Source organism: Mustela erminea, chromosome 7 (assembly GCF_009829155.1).
Source record: "Mustela erminea isolate mMusErm1 chromosome 7, mMusErm1.Pri, whole genome shotgun sequence".
NCBI lineage: Eukaryota > Metazoa > Chordata > Mammalia > Carnivora > Mustelidae > Mustela > Mustela erminea.
This window is the reverse complement of record NC_045620.1, coordinates 25,577,501-25,596,785: the sequence shown is the minus strand read 5'-3', so window position 1 is coordinate 25,596,785 and position 19,285 is coordinate 25,577,501. Positions and strand designations below refer to the sequence as shown.

Sequence of the window (19,285 nt, the reverse complement as noted above, 5' to 3'; positions counted from 1 at the left end):
AAGCCCATTTACCTTGACAACAGCAAGTCATCGGGCTTACTAGCTGACCACAGGGGGGTTTATAGAGAGGCAGGACTGGGAGGTGGCCAGGGCATGGGCTCTGGGGCCAGCAGCCTAGCTCTGAACACCAGTAGGGTGACCTCAAGGCAGATTATGTGTCCCTCTGAGCCTCAGTCTCCTCATCTGTAAAATGGAGAACACAGGAGCCCCGGCTTCATATATGCACCCTTGGTCCACGTGAAGGCTCAGAGGGCTGCGGCCGGGAGGTGCTAGACTGCCCAGCACCGGCATGACTGAACACTGAGAAGATGTGCTACGTCTCATGAATACCAAGGGGCCACAAAGGCTCTGGCTCAGGCGTCTCTCCCTTCATCTATGACCCTCTGGGGGGAAGACCTTCAGGATTCCCTGTTCCATCACACATGCACTGAGAAACAGGATGGGGAGGGTGGGTGGTAGAATCATCTCCAGCCTCCCTCAGCCCAGCCCCTCATCTTCTGAGGTTCTTGGGCACATGGGTCCATCCATAAGACTCATTTAGGGCAAAGGCCACCTTCTGGGGACAAGGACAAACCAGATGGTTGGAATTTAAAAAAAACAAGACCATATGGGAAAATATACAGGCCACCTCCACAGCAGTCCAAGGCTATTTATAGGAAGACCTTGGGGGTTGGGGTGGGGATGGGGTTGGAGTTCACAGCTGCGTTGGGTTGGGAAGGCTGGTGAGAGGGGCAGTTCTCTAAGAAGCCAGAGAGAGAGCGTCAACACAGAGGAGACAAGAGGATACCAGCTGACGGCCACTGAAGTGCTATGTGACCTTAGACAGGTAGATCAACTTTCAGGCCTTGGTTTCCTTAACTGCAAAATGGGACCATAGTGCCTCCATCCCAAAAGATGTTTGGCTTTACTGGTTTAGTGGTCAGAGTGCTTGGCTTTACTGACTTAGTGGTGGGTCCCGGGGTCAGAGCTCTGCCTGAGTCGTGGCAATGGCAGTGAACAGGGGGATGGGAACAGAACCCAGGTAGGACCCTTCTGCTCTGGCCCCCGTCTCTTCTACCTCCCCATGTGTGACGTTTCCCACCGTCTCAGCTCCCTTCTGCCTACCCAAGCTTAGAATGCCAGCTTATATGCCATCTTCTCCATGAAGCGCCCCCTGGTTTAGCACTGAACGTCAGTGTCTAGAGACGCCTTTGCGGAATGCCCTGGGGGTTCTTGTTCCCTCAAAGCTAGTCTTGGAGACATTTCTGGTTCTCATGTCTTGGTTTTGCTCTCAGCCTCCCCACCCCACGTCGAATTGTGATCTCCCTGGAGGCGGGGCCCATGTCCCCAGACTTCCCCTGGGGAACTTCCAGTCCGGACTTCACACCGGGGTAGGGAATAGAATGAACTCACACACTCAGGAAGCATTTAGGGCAGGCCTGGCACATGGTAAATGCCATGGAAGCATTCGCTCTTTCGAGCCTTGTTATCCGGCCACCCCTACCCCCACAGTCCCAGAGCCGGCTGCAGGGGGCTGGGGGGAGGGAACAAGTGAAGCAGAAACTGGGAAGAGGAGGGCTTTGCTCCTGCCCTCATCCCTTGCCTTCCCTCCCTCACCCCTTCAACCTGCTTCTCCTTTGTGCTCAGACCACAGAACCCGCCCCCTCGCCCCCCTTGAGCCATCTCTGGCTGCCGTGCCCTTGCCCTGTGCCCCCCTGGGTCCCCAAAGGCCGTTTCATCACGCCTCAGCTCCCTGCCCTGCCCCCGCCCAACATGTGTGGAGCCCGTGGCCTCCTGCCAAGGCCCGGGGCTGCCCACAGAGGCCCAGAGACAGACATCTCACCGCTCGGTAGGTTTTCTTCTGCCCAGCGTGCTTGGGGGCTTTGCCTGGCTCCGCCGAGCTCTCCACGTGCATCGAGTAGATGATGTCAAAGAAATCTTCCACCACAGCGACCCGCTTCAGAGAGATGCCCTCCGGCTCCGACAGGCCATCTGCCCCCTGCGACAGGGCGGACAAGCTGTGTCAGTGGCGGGGATGATGGCGGGGCGAGAGCTGGGCCCTGAGGCCTGGCAAAGGGTCGGGGCGGGGGGGCGGGGGCAGGGACGGTGCTGCTCCCTGACCCACAAGGCCTCCAGTGGTAGGTCTAGAGGGCCGGGGGCGTGGAAGGAGCCTGCTGAGAGGGCCCCAGGGCTGGGGGCACCAGAGTCAGGGTAGCCACCGATACCAATCTCCCAGAAACAATGAGCAGGGAACGACAACAACGAAACTACAAATTAAAAAACCAAGAGGCTCCATGTTCACAATTTCAGACAGATTGTGCCAGACTCAGGCGGGGAGCTCTCGCATCACATGCTGTGCCAAGACCATCCTGGAAGTCTCTGGGGAGGGGGGTGCTAAGTAGATGTAGCCCATCAGGGGCTCGCCAATTAGCAGCAACCTTCCACTGTGGTCCTGGGCTAGGGTCCCCGGGGAACGGCTTGGATCACCTGGGTGACTCCTGCCTCTACCCTGGCCTTTCTGAAAAGCTCGTCACCCCTGCCCACCCTCCCCGCTCTGGCAGCTGAGCGCCCGCAACAGACCCAGGCCCTTTGTGTCTGGAGATACAGAGAATAACAGACACAAGGCCACGTGGAGGTGGCAGGGCCTCGTGAGCAAGGGGGCCCCCTGAGCCTCTTATCAGGCTGGCCTGAGTGCTGTCTGCTGGCCCTGAGGAGGTGCGCCGAGGCTGAGATGGGGTCCTACTGCTGGGCAGACACCTGCCATGCTCCCACCAGTGGCCCTGGGTGGGAGCAGGGAAATGGCAGGGCATGAGGCTGGGGCATGAGTTTGGGGTCCCTCAGGGAGTGGACTGCTTGGTGAGGTCTTTATTCATAGGGCGTCGGAGACAGACTCGGGGACACCCGGCTCTCAGCCATCATCTCCCTCATTGGAGAACTCTGGTGGGCTTCAACAATGAAGAGCAAGCAGGTGTGTGTGTGTGTGTGTGTGTGTGTGTGTGTGTGTGTGTGTGTCGGGGGAGGACTGGGGAGAAAGGAGGCGGGCTTCTCTCTAAAAGTGTCCAAAAACACAAACATCCCAGAGAATTCTTTCCTAAAGGATCTTGCTCATGGCTCAAGAACATCAGCTCTGGGAGGGTGTGGGCTTCGTCTGTGGGCTCAGGCAGCCTCCCTAACACCTAGAGCAATGCCTGATACTTAACAGGCTCAAAAAATAGCTACCAAATGACTGACTGCTTGTAAGCGGCAGGCAGGCAAGGTCGCTTAGACATCAACTCTCCCTCGGTCGGCATGGGGCCCATCACTGAAGTGGTTGTGTGATCCGGAGCAGTAACTTTGCTTCTCTACTCCTCAAGTCCTTTACCTGGAAAATGGGGCTAACAGAAGCACCTTTCTCATATAAGCTGCGGAGAGGAGTAAAGGAGATACCCTTGCAGCATTTAGCTGCCTGCCCGGCCCATAAGACCTTCTGGATAAGTATTATGATTACAGAGTGCCTTGTCGTTTGCAAAGTTTCCCCCAGCTCTGAGAGGGCCGAACGTTGCAACAAGCCTGGGAGGTTGTCAGGGTCAGGACTCGCCTGTGGCACAGGGGCTGGTAAGTGGCAGAGCAGGTTTGGAACCTCCGTCTTTGTAGTCCAAGGAAAAGAGAGGTGGTGCTAAATGGGACACCTGCTCACAGAACATTCTGGCCATAGACAGGGTTTGGTTTCATCCAGCAACTTTCCCAACATGCCATGATGGGTGAACAGGGCTGTCTTTTTGCCAGTGGTCCCCTTGAGAGCAGACGGGCATCTGAAGTGAGGGAGCCAAGTCCTAGAGCTAGTAGGCAGCCTCCATGGGGGTGACCTCACCAGCCCCGTACAGACCCTCCTGCCAATGGCTTCCTTCCTAGTCAGGATCCATTTCAATGGGGACTTCTCAGATAACATGCATGAGGGGTGGTGAGCGTGTGTGCACGTGCGTGTGCACACTGTGTAGGAATCACCGCCTATTGGTCCTGCTTCCTTGATGTGAGATTGTGGGCAAATTCTTCAGCCTCCCTGAGTTTCACTTATGAGATAAGCTGTTCTTCTGTTCTTAAACTCTCTCAGGAGTTACCATTACCTCGTTCCTGGGGGGTGTCTGAAGTCCCCTTTGAAGTCCTGGGCCATCTATAAAGAGGACTCACTAGTGACAAACAGACTCATTAGCTGACTTGTAACTACCCAGCATTTTAGGGGATCTTCCAATACTGCCATGACGGAGTTGGGGGGGGGGCAAATATTGTGACAGCCCAGTTAGAATATAAGTCTAGCCAGAGGTTCCCGTTGGCAAAAACTAACAAAAGGATCGGAAGCATGAAAATGTAACTGGGTTTTTATTTCTTAATCTGGGTGGTTGTTCTACCAGTGGGTTCATTTTATAAAAAGCCATTAATCTGAACACTTTACAATCTGTGTATTTCTCTGTAGGTCTGTTAAGCTTTAATTTAAAAAGTATATTATGGGCGTCTGGGAGGCTCAGGCCATTGAGCATCTGACTCTGGAGGCTCAGGTCGTGGTCTCTGGGTGGTGGGGTTGAGCCCCGCACCAGGCTCTGTGTTTTGTGCGGAGTCGGCTTGACCCTCTCCCTCTCCTCTCCCACCCCCAGCTGGCATGCACACTCCCTCTCCCAAGTAAGTAAGTGAGTAAATAAATAAACAAATAAATAAAATCTTTTGTAAAAATGTATTTTAGAAAAGTATAACGGGGTGAATCGTTGCACAACGTCTTGATCATCCTAATCTAGAGGCATAATAATGGGTCTAACTGCTTAAAAGCAACTAGATCTCTCTGCTCATGAAACTGTTTCAAGCCAGAACACAGATGCTTCTGGAAAAGGGAGATCAAGTTTGGTTGGGAATAGAGAAAGAAGAAAATCTGATGAAAGACAGTATTTTAGGTAGGTGAGATGGGAAGTGTGCCCTAACCAGCTTGGTATCCTTGGGCAGGTCACTTCTTGACTTTTTTTTTTTTTTAAATAATCTCTACATCTAATGTGGGGCTCAAACTCACAACCTTGAGATCAAGAGTCACAGGCCCCACCAAATGAGCCAGCCAGGTGCCCTCTTGACCTCTCGAATCTCAAGTTTCCTCACCTGGGAAATGGGCCTAAAACGTCCTAGTTGGCTGTTTCAAGGATTATGTTAAGAGCGTATGTCAGGCATCTGGCTTATCAATGTTCATCTCTTCCCTTTGGACTCACTGAATTTGGACATTCTGGGTTTAGGGAATCTGCTCTTAGCTCCTGCCCTTCCGATCCATTCAGGTTACAGCACGGGTCCCCCAAGGTAATACCCGCTATCAGAGAAGATGCTTAATTCCTAAGTAACACACGAAGGCTGTCACACAAACTTGACATAAATTTTCCTAGAGCCAACGTGTAACTAACCAACCCAAATTAAACAGCAAAATATATGGCCCAGGGCCGGGCCTCTGTCCCAGCCTCCCATCTCCATTCGAAGGCAGACATGGGTACCCACCAGCTTTGCACCTAGTCCAATGTGACCATAAAATTATCCCAGAGAAACTCTCAGGGGATCATTTTTAGTAACTCCCTCTTTGAAAATCTACTGTGATCTCCCCTGATGTTCAAATCTGGGTCCTCGAATTGGTCTGTCTCAGCTGCAGGGATGTACACAGGAAAGGAGCGGGCTTGTAGCAACCCCAGTGCAAACCACACAAGGTCTGCAGAGCCACACCTTGAACTGTCCTCTGGTGAGCTGTGGCCACCTGGACGCCATGTGTGCCACACCCTAAGGGAAGAACACCAGGATATCTGCCTGTCCTTCAAGGAGAACCCTGGGCAGAGAACAAAGGGATCCCACGGCAGTCACGTGCGACAGACATCTCTGCCATGCCTGGCATCCTTGGAGATACTAACCTTCATGCTAAGTGCTGCAGGAGAGGCATGCCTTCCTTAGCTGAGAATCCACACACAGTGTTACAAGGCAAGAGCTGCTAATTAAAGGAGCAGAAAGCACCTTCCCCATGGCCTTGGGATGCCCCTGCCAACCACTTCTGCTTTGTACCCAAATTAGCTTAATCTGATCCACGGCCCTAAGCAAGCTGGGCCTTGGTTTGACAAAGAAAGCTCACTTCATCTATAGGCTGAGTGAAGAGGGGGCCTAGAGCCTCCTGACTCTCCCCAGATTCCGAGGAACACCAACCAGGAGTGACGGATCGGAACCCTGAAGCTCCCCAAGGGAAAAGCCACCAGAAATACACGGTCAGTTGTGCAGGACCAACCTCGGGGGCCTTCCTGCTTGGAGAAGAATATTGTCATGGCAACACACTACATCCTTTTGAACCAGCCAACTCCAAAACAGCCAGCCAGACCCAGGCCAACAAAACCAGACGTGACAAGAGCTGTAAAAATTTCATGGAGTTTTAAAAATTTCATACTACCTTTCCTGGACATCACCATCTTCCTTGAAACCAGCCCATCTGGATTCCAAACTAAAGGCCAGGTTGCAAGTTATTGAGGAAATCACCAAATGTCTGTTTACATACTACTCATGTTTCACAGTATTTAGAAGGGCCGTCCTAGAGTGTGGTGCTTAGACCTTCAGAGTCGGCATCACCTGGGAACTGGATAGAAATGCAGATTCTCAGGCCCCCACCTCAGACCCACCAAATCTCATTCTCTGGGGGTTTTACTAGGGTTTCCCCCAGATGATTAAGATGCACCGGATTTTGAGAACTGCTGATTAGAATGTCTCCATAGATAGGTAACTCGTTGGCTCATTAAATAGATGCTTGCTCTGTGCTTCTAGGCCTAATATATTAATATTAATATTAATATTAATATTTTTCTTCTCCTTAGCTGAAGGCCAATTTTTCTAATGGTGGGAACAAAAGAATCTTACTGGGCAACATTACTATAAATTCAAAACACCTGCCCAGTGACTTAATGCAGATTATGGAAAGAAAGGGCAGGAGTGCTCAGCAACCTGACACCAGATTTTTAGGTTCTCCCTGGCAAAGTTAATTAATACTTAAGCAGGTCATCCCTTGACCGGTCTTTTCTGGCTTCCTCAGTTTCCTCAAATGATCTGAGCACTCAGCACAAGCAGGATTGTGCCCCCCAGGGCTGCAGGCCTAGACGAGGGAGATGAGCAGACCTGGCCAGGTCATGAGACAGGTCTCTGCCAGGGTGGCCTCCCTCAGGTGAGCTACTTTGCCGTTTTCCCCCTAACCCAATTAAACAGACCCCTGTCCAATGGCTAATGGATTTCAGTTCCGCTGGAACTTTGAAGCCACTTGCTGGTAGTAAGTTACACACTTATCAAGGTGGGCTCACCGGTTCAGGCCACCAGGGGGCCAGTTAGCCCCACCTCCCCACCCCCCCATATTAGCAGCATATGCCTTCCAGCAACGACAAGGCCATGATTGAGAGGATGTGGCTAAATAGCAGGGACATTTCTCAACTGGGTTCCTACGGCAGAGGAAGAAACCACACAGAAAGTCCTCAGGATGTGCCTTTCTGGTGCATTTCAGATCCACCTCTTGATAAGGCATAAAAATCAACAAGATTGCCATCAGTGGAGGACATACCTTTGGCTACCACTTATGTGGGAGCCCGGGACTTCAGGGGGCTGATTGCTCAGGCAAATGTGAAGCTGTCTCTCCATCCTATCGGGGCCAGTACGCTAAGTGGCTGCCATCACAGGCCAAAGTTACTGCAAATATCAGCTGCATGCAACTTCCAGTTTCTGGAACTGTGGCTGTTCCTCTTGCCTCTCAAGCCACACTGTAATACATTCAGGCAGGGCTGAGGTTTTGCAGGTGCAGGTACCAGTTTTGGGGGGGTTTCTTACAAAGTCTCCTTCCAGATCCCGGTAGGGCTGGAAGAAGACCCAAGGAGAGGAGTCAGACTCCCTCAAATGGTTATTAGAGAGAAAGGAGGGAGGCGGAGAGGAAATTTATAAGCCACAATGAGCTGAGGGACCGAAAAGAAGAAAACCAGAAGGAAGACCCACACCCAAATATCCAGAAATTTCCTTCTTAGACTCCCCAAGAAAAGCTGGTCATCATTTGTAAAGCCGGGGAGTCGGGTGACTGAGGGGAGGGCATTGCCTAAATAGAACAAGGACAACATTTGAATATCTCTCAGTTATAAATACTACCTACTGTGCACTGAAAACCAAAACCAAAACCAGGCAAAAAAAAAAAAAAAAAAAAAACCACCCTCCAAAACAGAGATCTTTACCAGAATGTTGGGACCCATAGCTGCCATGAGCTCTGGAGGCTGGGATGGGCGAGGGAGGAGACCACACCCCCGATAAATAAATAAATACATAAACAAGGCGCTGAGGACTCAGTGTAGCACCTGCCTCTTCTCCACCCCTGTGCACAATCTCCAACTGCTAGTGCCGAGCCGCCACCGCGGCGCACCTGCCATCTGGAACAGGCCTCACATATTCCAAGACCTCCTTTCTGCTTCGCTGAACCTCCATCTTCTTTCAAATCACGCTGGGGACCGAAATGCATACCCCGGGCCACAGGAAGATGCCTGGGATCAGCCCCCCAATGACAGCGCTACCTTTGAGGGATGCCATATCCTTCCAATAGCTCTGAATATTTCTTTTTCTTTTTCCTTTCCCTTTTTTTTTTTTTTTTTTTTTTGGTTAGCTCTGGAATATCTGGAAAGGATGGGGGGAGGGTGGGAAGAGAAAGGGGTGTAGCAGCCCCAAGTGTCCCCCTTTTGGCAAGAGAGGGAGCAATGACCCCAGTTGAAGGGAGGGAGAGAGCAGCCAAGGGCACTGTCAGGCAGGACAGGGTAGGGGCCCTGTCTGGGGTTGTGGCCTGGGGGTGTCCACGAGGCACAAGTGCCCCAGGGGTGAAGTCATAGGCCTAAAGACAATCCAGCCCTGACCCTGGCCAAACAGCTGGCCTGAGCCTCAGTCTCCTCCTGTGTTGCGGTGACACAATGTGACAGGATGGCTGCAGGAACCCAAATGGGGCACCCATAGCGCCCACCCTGGGCGAGACACCCATAAATGACCTCTGTCGTTACTACTCTGAAGGGGCACGCTCCAGGACTGTAGGGACCCGCCTCCCTCGGGAGCCTTGGCCAAGGACAGGGAATGGGGTCACTGAGGGGTGGCTTCTAGGTGGAAGGGGGAGGTCCTGAGCCAAGCAGGCCCTGCGGGCCGGTCCCTCCGGGGCCGCGGCGGGCGGCGGGGCCCGCTAACGAGCGGAGGCCCCAGGTGCGGGCCCCACCCAACGCTAGGGTGGGGGTCAGGGAGAGTTGGAGGGGGAGGGGAGGGCCCGCGCGCTAATGACTGTTGACAGCGCGCGCAGGGGCTGGCCCGGCCGCGCGCGCCGCTGACAGCTGCTCGGGCGGGGGGCGGGGCGCAGGGCGGGGGGTGAGGCTGCTCCTGCTCCCCCCAGGGCGCACGCGCGTGCGCCTAGTTCGGGAGGGGCGGGGAGAAGCGGGGAGGAGCGGGGTGGTGCGCGCGCGCCGGGCCCGGGTTCGGAGGGCCTGCTGGAGCGGCTCGCGCGGGCTCCTCGCGGGCAGGCAGGTAATGAGAGTAACCATGGCAACCCACCAGAGGAAGTGTATTCTGCAGGAGACGTTAATCCCCTCTCCCCGGAGCTGGGACAGCCTGACTTTCCATTCTCACACAGTAATTAGATACCAGCTGTCAGTGCAGGGGGGACGGCTCCACGGCTGCAGCCCTGCTTTGGGGGGGGGCGCACAAAGGGGGCGGGGGGGGACGCGGGGAGGAGGGCGTTAAAGACACAGGGACGCTTTCCGGCGGTGGGCCAGGGCGGCGCGCCTCCCCCTGTCACCAGCCTCCAGGCGCGCGTCCGCTCACCTGGAGACCCCGCCTGCGCGGGGCCCCGCCCACTCCACACGCACCTGCTGCGCGCCCGCGCGCCCGCCCTCGCTTTCCCCCTCTCCCAGCCCCGCCTTCCCACTCCCCGCGCACCTGCCCTGCGCCTGCCCCGTCCCCCGCCCTCCTCCTCCCCTTCCCCCCCTCCCCCTGGGGACGCTGCCCACCTGTCCTTTGTGCGGGCCGGTACCATTCGATCTGGCCAGCTCCCCTTCAGGGAGCGCCCGCTATGTGCCAGGCGCTGTGCCAAGACCGATCTGTGTAATCCTCACAGACCCTGTGTGGTAGGAGCCTCTGCTGTTCCCCGCCCAAGGCGCAGTGGGGTGTGGCTATTTGCCCAGGGTCACGCAGAATTGAACCCCATCCCGATGCCCATTTCACCATCAAGCTACAGCGCCTCCCCATCACATCCACATCCGTTATAGCTGGAGGGGGGGAGCGCGGGCCTCCCAAACGCTCAGGGAGACAAAACAGTCACACTGGTAGCTGGCATCGTGGTGCACTTCATGTGTGCCAAACATTCACTGCCTCATTTCACTTTCCCAGCAGCTCTGGGAGGTTTATTACCCCCATCTCAGAGGTGAGGAAACTGAGGCACAGAAAACTGAGGCAACTTGCCCAGTCGTGAGTGGTAGAGCTGGGATTCAAACCCAGGCAGTCAGACCCCAGGATCCATGCTCCCAGCTACTGGGCACTATTAACTCCACCCCCAGGTTCCTAGTGGCGGGAATCCAGCCCAGGTCTTTCATTGTTCAGCCCACCCACATCCCACATCAGTAAGGAGCCCTACCTGAAAAATCTAAGAAGCTCCTAGGCCTAAAGCCACTGCCACATCCCTAATTTCTATCACGCCTCCCAGAAACCCTTGCTCTCGGCATGGGTAGCCACTTGGAAATCATTCTAGGCCAACCTCTCCATTTCGCAGGTAGAAAAACCAAGACCACCAAGGTTAAAGTCTAGCCCAAGGAGGAAGCAGACTGGTGGAGCCTTTGGGGGGACTTCAGTCCCCAAAGGCCCAGCTGTACCTCCTGCCCCCACCCCAGAATCAGATCTCCGGTGGGCACATGAAGGAGGGGCAGGAAGTGCTGAGAAGCAGAACAGGCTCCTGTCCCCAGTGGCAGCCGGTGTCTGGGGCTGGAGGAGGCTATCTGATCCCTTCCCCACTGCCCTGGCCATGACCTCCTCCCTCCCTCCATCTCTCCCTCCTCCCTCATAGCCAGAGTAGCCAGCACCCTGGGCTGCAGCTGAGAACCCTGCGTTCCCCAACCTGGCCTGCATTCCTGTGGGAGGAGGGACAGGGGGAGGCTGGGCCAAGGGCTTTAGGGACAGGGGTACCCCTGGGGCCACCCCACCCTGTGCAGGCCAAGGCAGGGCTGCCTCCAACCTCACCGTTTCCTGCCTCTGCTCTCCCCATCTCTCAGTAGCAGAGCTGCCTAAATTTGGCTCCAGGAGGGAATGGGGGAGGCGGCAGCAGGCGGGTGCTGTCAGAGGCCAGGGCGCAGCTCCCTGTCTAGCCGGCTGGCATTTTTGCTGTCTGGAGGAGGGCAGGGGGGCCCAGCAGCTCTCTCTGGAGAAGGGAGATGTTCGTACCTTCTGACATGCACTGAGTAATGTGCAAACGACATACAAACTGAGCTTCAAATCAGCATCCTAGCCAGGGAACAGCTTGGGTGCTGCTTTTGGGATGAGAACAGAAGGACCAGTGGCCCACTCCCTAGGGGCTCCAGTGGGGGCTGAGTGGAGGGGCCCGAGAGTGTCCAGGGCCGGGAGTTGGGAGATTCGGTTTCTCTCCAGGTATAGCTCTGGGGCTTCAGATCAGCGACTGGACCTTCTGGGTCCCAGCCTGAGGGCAGAACCCTGGCTTTCTCTGCCTGCTTCTGGCACACGCCGTCACATGGTTAAGCACGTGGTTTCTGCAGCCACTTTGCGCAGGTTTGAACCCTGACTCTCCATGGGCCAACCGGGTGAATTCTGCAACAGGATACCCAGGAAAACAGATTGGGCACCCCTTTTAGTTACAGTCGCTTCCCTTCCCTGGAAGTCGAGCACAGGGGCATGGGCTGAAGGAAAATGGGCTTTGGAATCAGACCTAGATTCCAGGTATGGCTAAGCTGGCAAGGCTCTGGGGGTCTCACTGCCCTTATCTAGGAAATGGGTTCAGGATCAGGATCCGAAGGTCAGCTGTGATGTTCCTGGGAGGACCTGGCACACAGTGGGCACCCCAGAAATCTTCCCATGGCCTAGTCTCATTATTCTCTGCATTCCTTCAACTACTTGCCCTGTCCTGTTCCCATCTCCCCTCTCCTCTTTGCTCTCTGTCCTGGTTTTTCTCTTGTCTCTAGGTAGTTACACGTTTCTTGCAGTCTCCCTTCTCCTCTTCTCCCCACTTGTCTTGGTGACCTCAGGCCAGCCACTGCCTCTCGGAGTCTCAGTCTGCACATCTGCTAAATGGGGGTCACAGGAGGTGGAGGAGGAGCTCCGTCTGGGATCCGGGGCCTAGTAGCACGTGAGAGGCAGCAGGTCTTCTTTACAAGGCCTCCCTCTCCCCACCCATCATCCCAAATGACCAGGAGGGGTGGGCTGTGCCCTCTGCTCTATCGGGTACAGGGCGTTGGGGCCCCGCTTCTCGGTGACTCTGTTTAACCCCAGATAACTGCTCTCCTGCCCCTCGGCCGGGGCTGATATGAGCTGAATCCAGCTTCCTGCCACCCAAAAGCCACTTCCTGCCAAACTCGAGCTGATACCAGAAGAACTTGTTTTCCGTGCACAGAGCAGTCCTTGGTGGGGCAGCCACCCGCCCGCCTGCCCGGGGTGTGAACGTTTTTTCCATCTGCCTGTCTGCCTGGCAGGGCTGGGTGGGGGAGGATGGGGCTCTGCCCTCTTCACCTCTGAACCTGCCTGTCCTGCCCCGCCCCACAGTCACCTCCAGACCTGCCAGTCCACCCCTCCCTGAAAGGGTGCCAAGTGTCCCTGAGGGCCCAGACAGACATATGTAGGCAGTGACATACAGTCTGACACAGTCACACACACAGTCACTCTGACAGAGAGTCCCCACAGTCACCGGACATTTGGGCAAGGACTCCAGGAGACCAGTGTGAGACACTGTCAGACACAGTCCCTCGAGCTCAGTCATCGGAGAGAGTCAATGGAGTCACATTCGGAATCCCACCACCACACGCAGTCGTGGAGATGCTCACACACATGCACACAGATAGGAAGCTCCCCTGGAGCTCCCTGCTCTTGCCCAGCACCCCCTTTCCAGATGTGTTCACTGATTCAACAAACGCTCCAAGGGGATCTGCTCTGTGCCAGGCCTTGGGTATCCCATAGTAGGAATAAGGGAAATAGTAACAAATAATTAGCTGACCAGTGGCGCTGCCTCAGTTTCCTTATCTGTGAAAGCCCCACCTCACAGGGCTGTTGGGAGCTAATGCATGCAAAGCCCCTGAGCCGTCACCCCAAGGGACCAGGAGGAGTGGGCTGTGCCCTCAGACTTAGGGAGCGCCATCCAAGTCAGGCTATCTCAGTTAGCCAGGGGCATCCTGTGCCCAGCGCCAGGCTAAGAGCCCATATACATAATCTCCTGCGTCCTAGCCCGAGCCTTGGCGGGCTGTGGCAGCTAAGGTCATTGTTCCTGTTTTTGCAGATGAGGAAACAGAGGTTCAGGGGAGCACCCCTAGAGTCCTCAGGGTGCCCCCATTGACCTTGTCCACTGCCACACTCCCCCTTCACTGCTCCAGCCTGCCCCACGACCCGCCCACGCCCCTACCCACACATACTGTTACATCTGCCTGGAGTGCCCTTGCCGTTTGTCTTGGCAGGACCAGCTCCTTCTGAACTGCCTACTTACACAGCAAGTCCCCAAATCCCATGTCAGGCCCTGTTCGCGCCCCTCAGAACACTTATCATTTGGAAAACGGTAAACCCTTTCTGGACATTAAGGGCACGACCAAGGACTGTGTTATCCCATCATCTGGCACATAGTGGGTGTCCCACAACTTTAGAACTCAAGGAGTCATCGAAGTAGCCTTCTCCCCACAGCTACTGAGGGCAGAACCTGGAATCAAACCCAGAATACTCCGAAGCCGGTGCTCGTTTCTACGCTACTGCGCGGCTCACACCACCAGCAGGCTCTTAATAACTTGTGAATGAATGAAAGAATGAATGAATCTGAGCTCTTGGAATCCCGGTCCAGTGCTCCCCGGGTGAAACCTTCTTCATTTCACGGCCGTGTGGACAAGAGCCAAGCTCTAGCCGCCCTGGATGGTGGCAGGGCTGACGGGCCGCCCCAAGCCGGCTGTCAGGAGCTCGTCTGGCCACAGCCGCCAGCAGGGGAGACCAGCTGGCAGGGCAGGGTCCATCGGCCCAGGCCTGGAATCCGAGCCGCCCTGAGAGGCCCAGCTTCTCTCCAGGCCCCCACAAACTGGCCTTTGTTCCCCAGGCCGGCCGAGCCCCGGCAGCTTGGGCTCTCTCTCTGCCTGCGGCACCCGCGCTGAGCCGGCGGGGTAAATGGGCCAGCCTCCCCTCTGTCCATGCCCAGGACGTCGCTTCAGGACTAAATGGAGATGTAATTTTCTATACAAATCCATGACAATTTAGATGGAGTGATTGTAATTGGCTTTTCAATGGGGGTTTTGTCCAGCGCTGGTGGCTAGAACTGGGTGGCCTGTTTAAGGCAGGCTCCATTTAAATGACAATAAGGCAATAATATTGAGGACTTGTACAGTGCCCAGAGCCCCTCCTGCGCCCAAGTGGAGCCTCATGTTTATGGATCTGGTCCTTCCCCGGGGCTGTCTGGACAACTGGGTGGGGGGAGCTCCGAGCCTGGGAGAGGGGCTGCCGCATCTTTGAACTTCCAGACACAACTCTGGGATGGCTGGGGCAGGGTCCCATGTCCACCACTTACCTACTTCCTCCTTCATTACGCACTCACTAACTAGTGGCGCCTGGGGGCTGCCTGCTGTTCCAGGTGTCCCGGGTGCCAAGATACAGAGAAGCCTCCAGGCGGGTCAGAGGGAGGAGGATCTGATGGCAAGTGCAGCATGAGATCTGCGACCACAGCTCAGTGCCAGACAGCGCGGGTTCAAGCCCTGCTCTGGAGCTTCACAAAGTTACTTACCCTCCCCGTGCTTCGGTTCCCCCAGCCACACAGTGGAGTCAGGAGCAAAGGCACTGTGAGGTGGAAACACCTGGGGAGACTTCAGCCGGCGCTTGTCCTGTGGGAGACGCTGGACATACGGTACGGCCCTTGCTCCTTAAAGGCTCCAGCTTGGTGTCAGACTTGTGGGTGACGGTGGGCACGTGACTTAACCCCCTTCCAAGCTCCACTGGCTTCTCTTCAAAGTGGGGCTCTCAGGGGCTCTGACCCCACAGGGTCATGAGGATTCAAGCAGAAAATGCAGGAGAGTGCTGAGCACAGGGCCTGCGCTGGTTCGATAACCGTGAGCTCCCTTCCCCGTGAGGCTCCTGGGCCTTGAGGAGCTCGCCATCCAGTGATAATTATAATGTTGGGTGTGGGAGACAGAAAGAGAGAAAAGAAAGCTCACAGGAAGCCAGGATGGAGCCGTCTCCGCCGCCAGCCGGGGATGCCAGGAGGGAATGATCCAGAACAGGCTGGGGCATGGGGCTGTGTTAAAGAAGGAAGGCTTCACCCGGCAGGATAACAGCGGGCTGGGCCTTGAAAGGTGAGTGGCGTTTTTGCCAACAGAAAGGGCGAGTACCAGTGCCAGGCCCTGCCTCCCGAACAGGTGATTCATACCTGAGGGGGGAGCTGAGGTGGGCGAGATGTGGGCCGGCAGGTGGGGGTTGGTGGTCAGGGAGGCCCTCCTGAAGGAGCTGCGTGGAAAGCCTCCAGGAAGGGGAGCAGCATGTGCAAAGGCCCACAGCGGGCGCCTGAGGCCATGGGGAGCGGACAGCAGGGAAACCGTACAGCGTGGCTAGAGAGATGGGCCAGGTCTCGAGGCTTCGCTCACAGAGAAACAAGCAGCCATGGAGGGAGAGGTCTTAAGCAGGCAGGTGACACCATCCAAATTGCATTTTTCTCAGGATCCCTCTGGCTGCTTGTGGAAAATGGGCTGCAGAGAGGAAAGGGTAAGAGGGAATGTGGGGAGACCGTGGAGAAGCCATCGGTCACTGCAGGCGGCAAGTGGCTGGATCCAGGAAGGGGCAGCGCTCAGGAACTGGCAGGTGGATCGTGGGCGGGCAGAGCTGGGTGAGGGGCCGTGTGCCGCCCGTGCGGAAGCAGGGTTGGTGAGAGGATAGAAGATAGGTGAGGGTGGTCGCCCACCTCCTCACGCCGGGCTGAGGTTCTTGGGCTTTTTCCTAAAGGCAGCAGGGAGCCAACATGGTTTTTCTCCAGGCAGGGAAAGACCATGCTGAGATTTGTGCTTTTGAAAGACCATTCTGGCTGCAGGGTGGAGGGGTGGGAGGTGGTGGGTGGGTGAGGCTGGAGGGAAGAAGGCAGGGAGCGGGAATGGTGGGTGAGGACTCAGAGGCCTCAGCCGTCCTGCTGGCCACTGGCCAACTCCAGAAACAACGCACTTCTTTCTCAGAGAGGTCTAAAACCTGGTGCTAGGTCACAGAGCTTGTCACAAGAGAGGCAGGATACCACCCCAGAGCCCAATGCTCTTTCTCAGCGTCGTCCGCCTCGCTCGCCAATAAAATCCATCACAAATAGCGCTTCATCCTCGCTGTCAGCTAGAAAGCCCTTACTATGAGCCCAGGCGGTGAGTACTATTATTGTTCCCATTTTACAGTTGAGAAAGCCAAGGCTCTGAGAAGCTAAGTCACTTGCCCAAGGGCACCCAAGCTGGGAAGGGAGAGCCAGACTCAGACCCTGGCACTCGGAGTCCAGACCCACAGACCAGATATCCTAACCAGGCCAGAGGCCAAATGGGGCCTATGAACATATTTGTGGGGGGGTATGAGGAGATTTATTAAAATTTCAAATTTATCACGATACTTAAAAATTGGGACATTTCATGGAAGAAGAAACCTTGAACTTTGGATGGAACCTCCTGATGTTGGTGGTCTCAGGACCCGATCCTTGAGCCTCGTCCATTTGTAGCCTCCGGCGGGGAGGTCACACCTCCAGCCTGGGCTCTCCTCTGCCTCCATTTGGCTAGCTGGACAAACCTGAAAGCGAGTGAGTAGGGCGCCTCTGGAGGGCCGGGGAAAAGCGTCTGTCCATCCGTCCATCCACCCATCCAACCACCCACCCAACAAGTGTTTGGACCACCCCCACGACCTCCATTGCCCAGCCAGCCCCCGTTCTCCCACAGCAGAAACTACCTCTATGCCCACTTGCTCAGGCCAAACCCTAGAGTCCTCCTGGATTCCTGCTTTCTCTCATGCGCCCCCCACGCCCTTCCCACCCACCAGCAAATCCTGTTCACTCTACCTTTAAGCTATAGCCAGAATCCAGCTGCTTTCTACCAGCTCCCCTGCCCCTGACCTCCTGTCCCAGCGCCTGCAGGGCACTGGGGAGAAGCCCACACTGGCACTCGGGCCCGAGGCCTGGCTCCTGCTTCCCGATTCTGGGTCTCAGTTGCTTCATCTGTAGGAAGGGTGAGGTAAAGCGGGTCATTTTGACTCCTCTTATCCTTTTGTCCAGGTTTTGGACACTTCATGTTAAACTCCTGAATCCTTTCTGGCCTCAGAAGGGCACACTGTGGGCAGGTCAGAAGTTCTCTGGGGTGGAGGCTATCTTGTTTACCACTGCCTGGATCCCTAGTATCTCCCAGAGCCTGGCATAAAGTAGGTACTCAGGAAACATTTACTGAACAAATAAAAGAATGAATGAACCCCTGAGTCACTCCAAAGTGACTGGGCATTCACACTTGCAGAGCGCCTTAATTTTTCCCATCTGAGAAACAGAGTAATCTAATGCCTTGCCTTCTTCCTTGTAAAAACTAACATTCATTAAGCACTTACTGTGTGCCATCACTGGTCTAGGTGCTTTACATATAATAACTCATTTACTTTAAAAAAATTTTTTTTAAATATTTTTGAAGTAATCTCTACACCCAGTATGGGGCTCAAACTTACAACCCCCAGATCAGGAGTCGCATGCTCTACTGACTGAGCCTTCCAGGCGCCCACCCATTTACTCCCTACTGTAACCCTAGGAAATATGGACAACTCCTTTCCATGGTTGCAGAAACTAAAGCCCAGAGAGGTTAAGTGGCATGACCAAGGTCACACAGCTCATCAGTGGCTGGACCAGAGACCAACCCTGGCAACCCAGCCCCAGAACTCTCATTCTTAAACACTGTTCCAGGCTGCTTTCAAGAAGAAATGAGGTTTGGGGAGTCCTGCTCCAAGAAGGTAGCCTGGACACCCATGGTTTCCTCTGCCTGAAATGCCATCACCTGGCTCCTGAGCCATCCCTCCTCCGAGTTCCATTCCAACGCCCTTCTACCCACTCCCCCATGAAGACTTCCCTGATCCTTCGCCACATTTCTTGCCTCTGATTTCCTACAAGCACTTTGCCAACAAGGACAATAGAGTCAGTGGGGTCTGACACCAGGAGGTACTACCCACACTGCCATTTTACTTGATGAAACGGAGACACTGAGAAGGGCCATAACTTGCCCAAAGCTACATGGGGAGGAATCAGGACTGAACCCACATTTGCCTGACCCACAGCTACACCCCTGAGCCCCTGAGTCAGACCACATCTCCTTAAGTCTGTCTTTGAGACTTGGCTGCCTTGCTTACGTGGAGGGACGCAGCTGGAGAGCAAAGGCCACTTCCCACCTCTGGGGACTGTGCCAAGCATACCTTAGTTGCTCCTTCAAGACTCCCTAGTGACCGGCCAGCCTCTGCCTCCTGCACAAGTGAGCGTGGTCTTAGAAAGAGATGTGCCAGGCCCCACATGAAGAGTGTGCATTCCTCCAGGAGTCCCTCTGGGAGGGGTGCGAGGCACTCTGAAGGCACAGGGAGGCGCAGGAGGAGTCAGAGGGGCAGGAGGTGGACCTTAGGTCACCGAAAAGGTGGGTTTCAAATCTGACCGTGAGGGTCACTGTGAGGGGATGCCGGTGTCCGTATATAGTGAGCACTCAAGTTACAGTAACCATCGTTATTCATTAATGGTTCCTATTCTAGACATTGCTGCCAGGAGTGGAGGGCGCTACGGACCAAAAAACATATCGCCCTCGGACCTGCAATTCTATTCCTTGATATAAACCCACATGTGTGAGGAATGGCTATCTATAGTCAAGGCTGTTCCCTGAAGTATTTTCATGAGAGCAAAATATTGGAAGCAACCTAAATGTCCATTAGCAGAGGGCCAGGTAAATAAACTAGGGTCCGCCCATGAAAGCGAATACTATGCAGCTGTAAAAAAGAAAATGGAAGGGGTGCCTGGGTGGCTCAGTGGGTTAAAGCCTCTGCCTTCAGCTCTGGTCCTGATCCCAGGGTGCTGGGATCGAGTCCCGCATCGGGCTCT

General features: G+C 55.1%; 1 protein-coding gene across 2 annotated transcripts in view; it reads right to left on the bottom strand.

The window, feature by feature from the left end:
* The window catches only part of NOL4L (nucleolar protein 4 like), a 130,241-nt gene that overhangs the window by 78,595 nt on the left and 32,361 nt on the right, over positions 1-19,285 (bottom strand). Inside the window, exons 1-2 of one of the 2 annotated variants that reach the window (XM_032351000.1) lie at positions 10,005-10,024; positions 1,823-1,978 (exon numbers count right to left, since the gene is read on the bottom strand). In XM_032351000.1, coding sequence (XP_032206891.1) covers positions 1,823-1,894 — 72 coding nt within the window. In that variant the 5' untranslated portion in view covers positions 1,895-1,978; positions 10,005-10,024. Of the gene's footprint in view, positions 1-1,822; positions 1,979-10,004; positions 10,025-19,285 lie in introns of those variants that run through there. The other variant, XM_032350999.1, reaches the window with a different exon arrangement.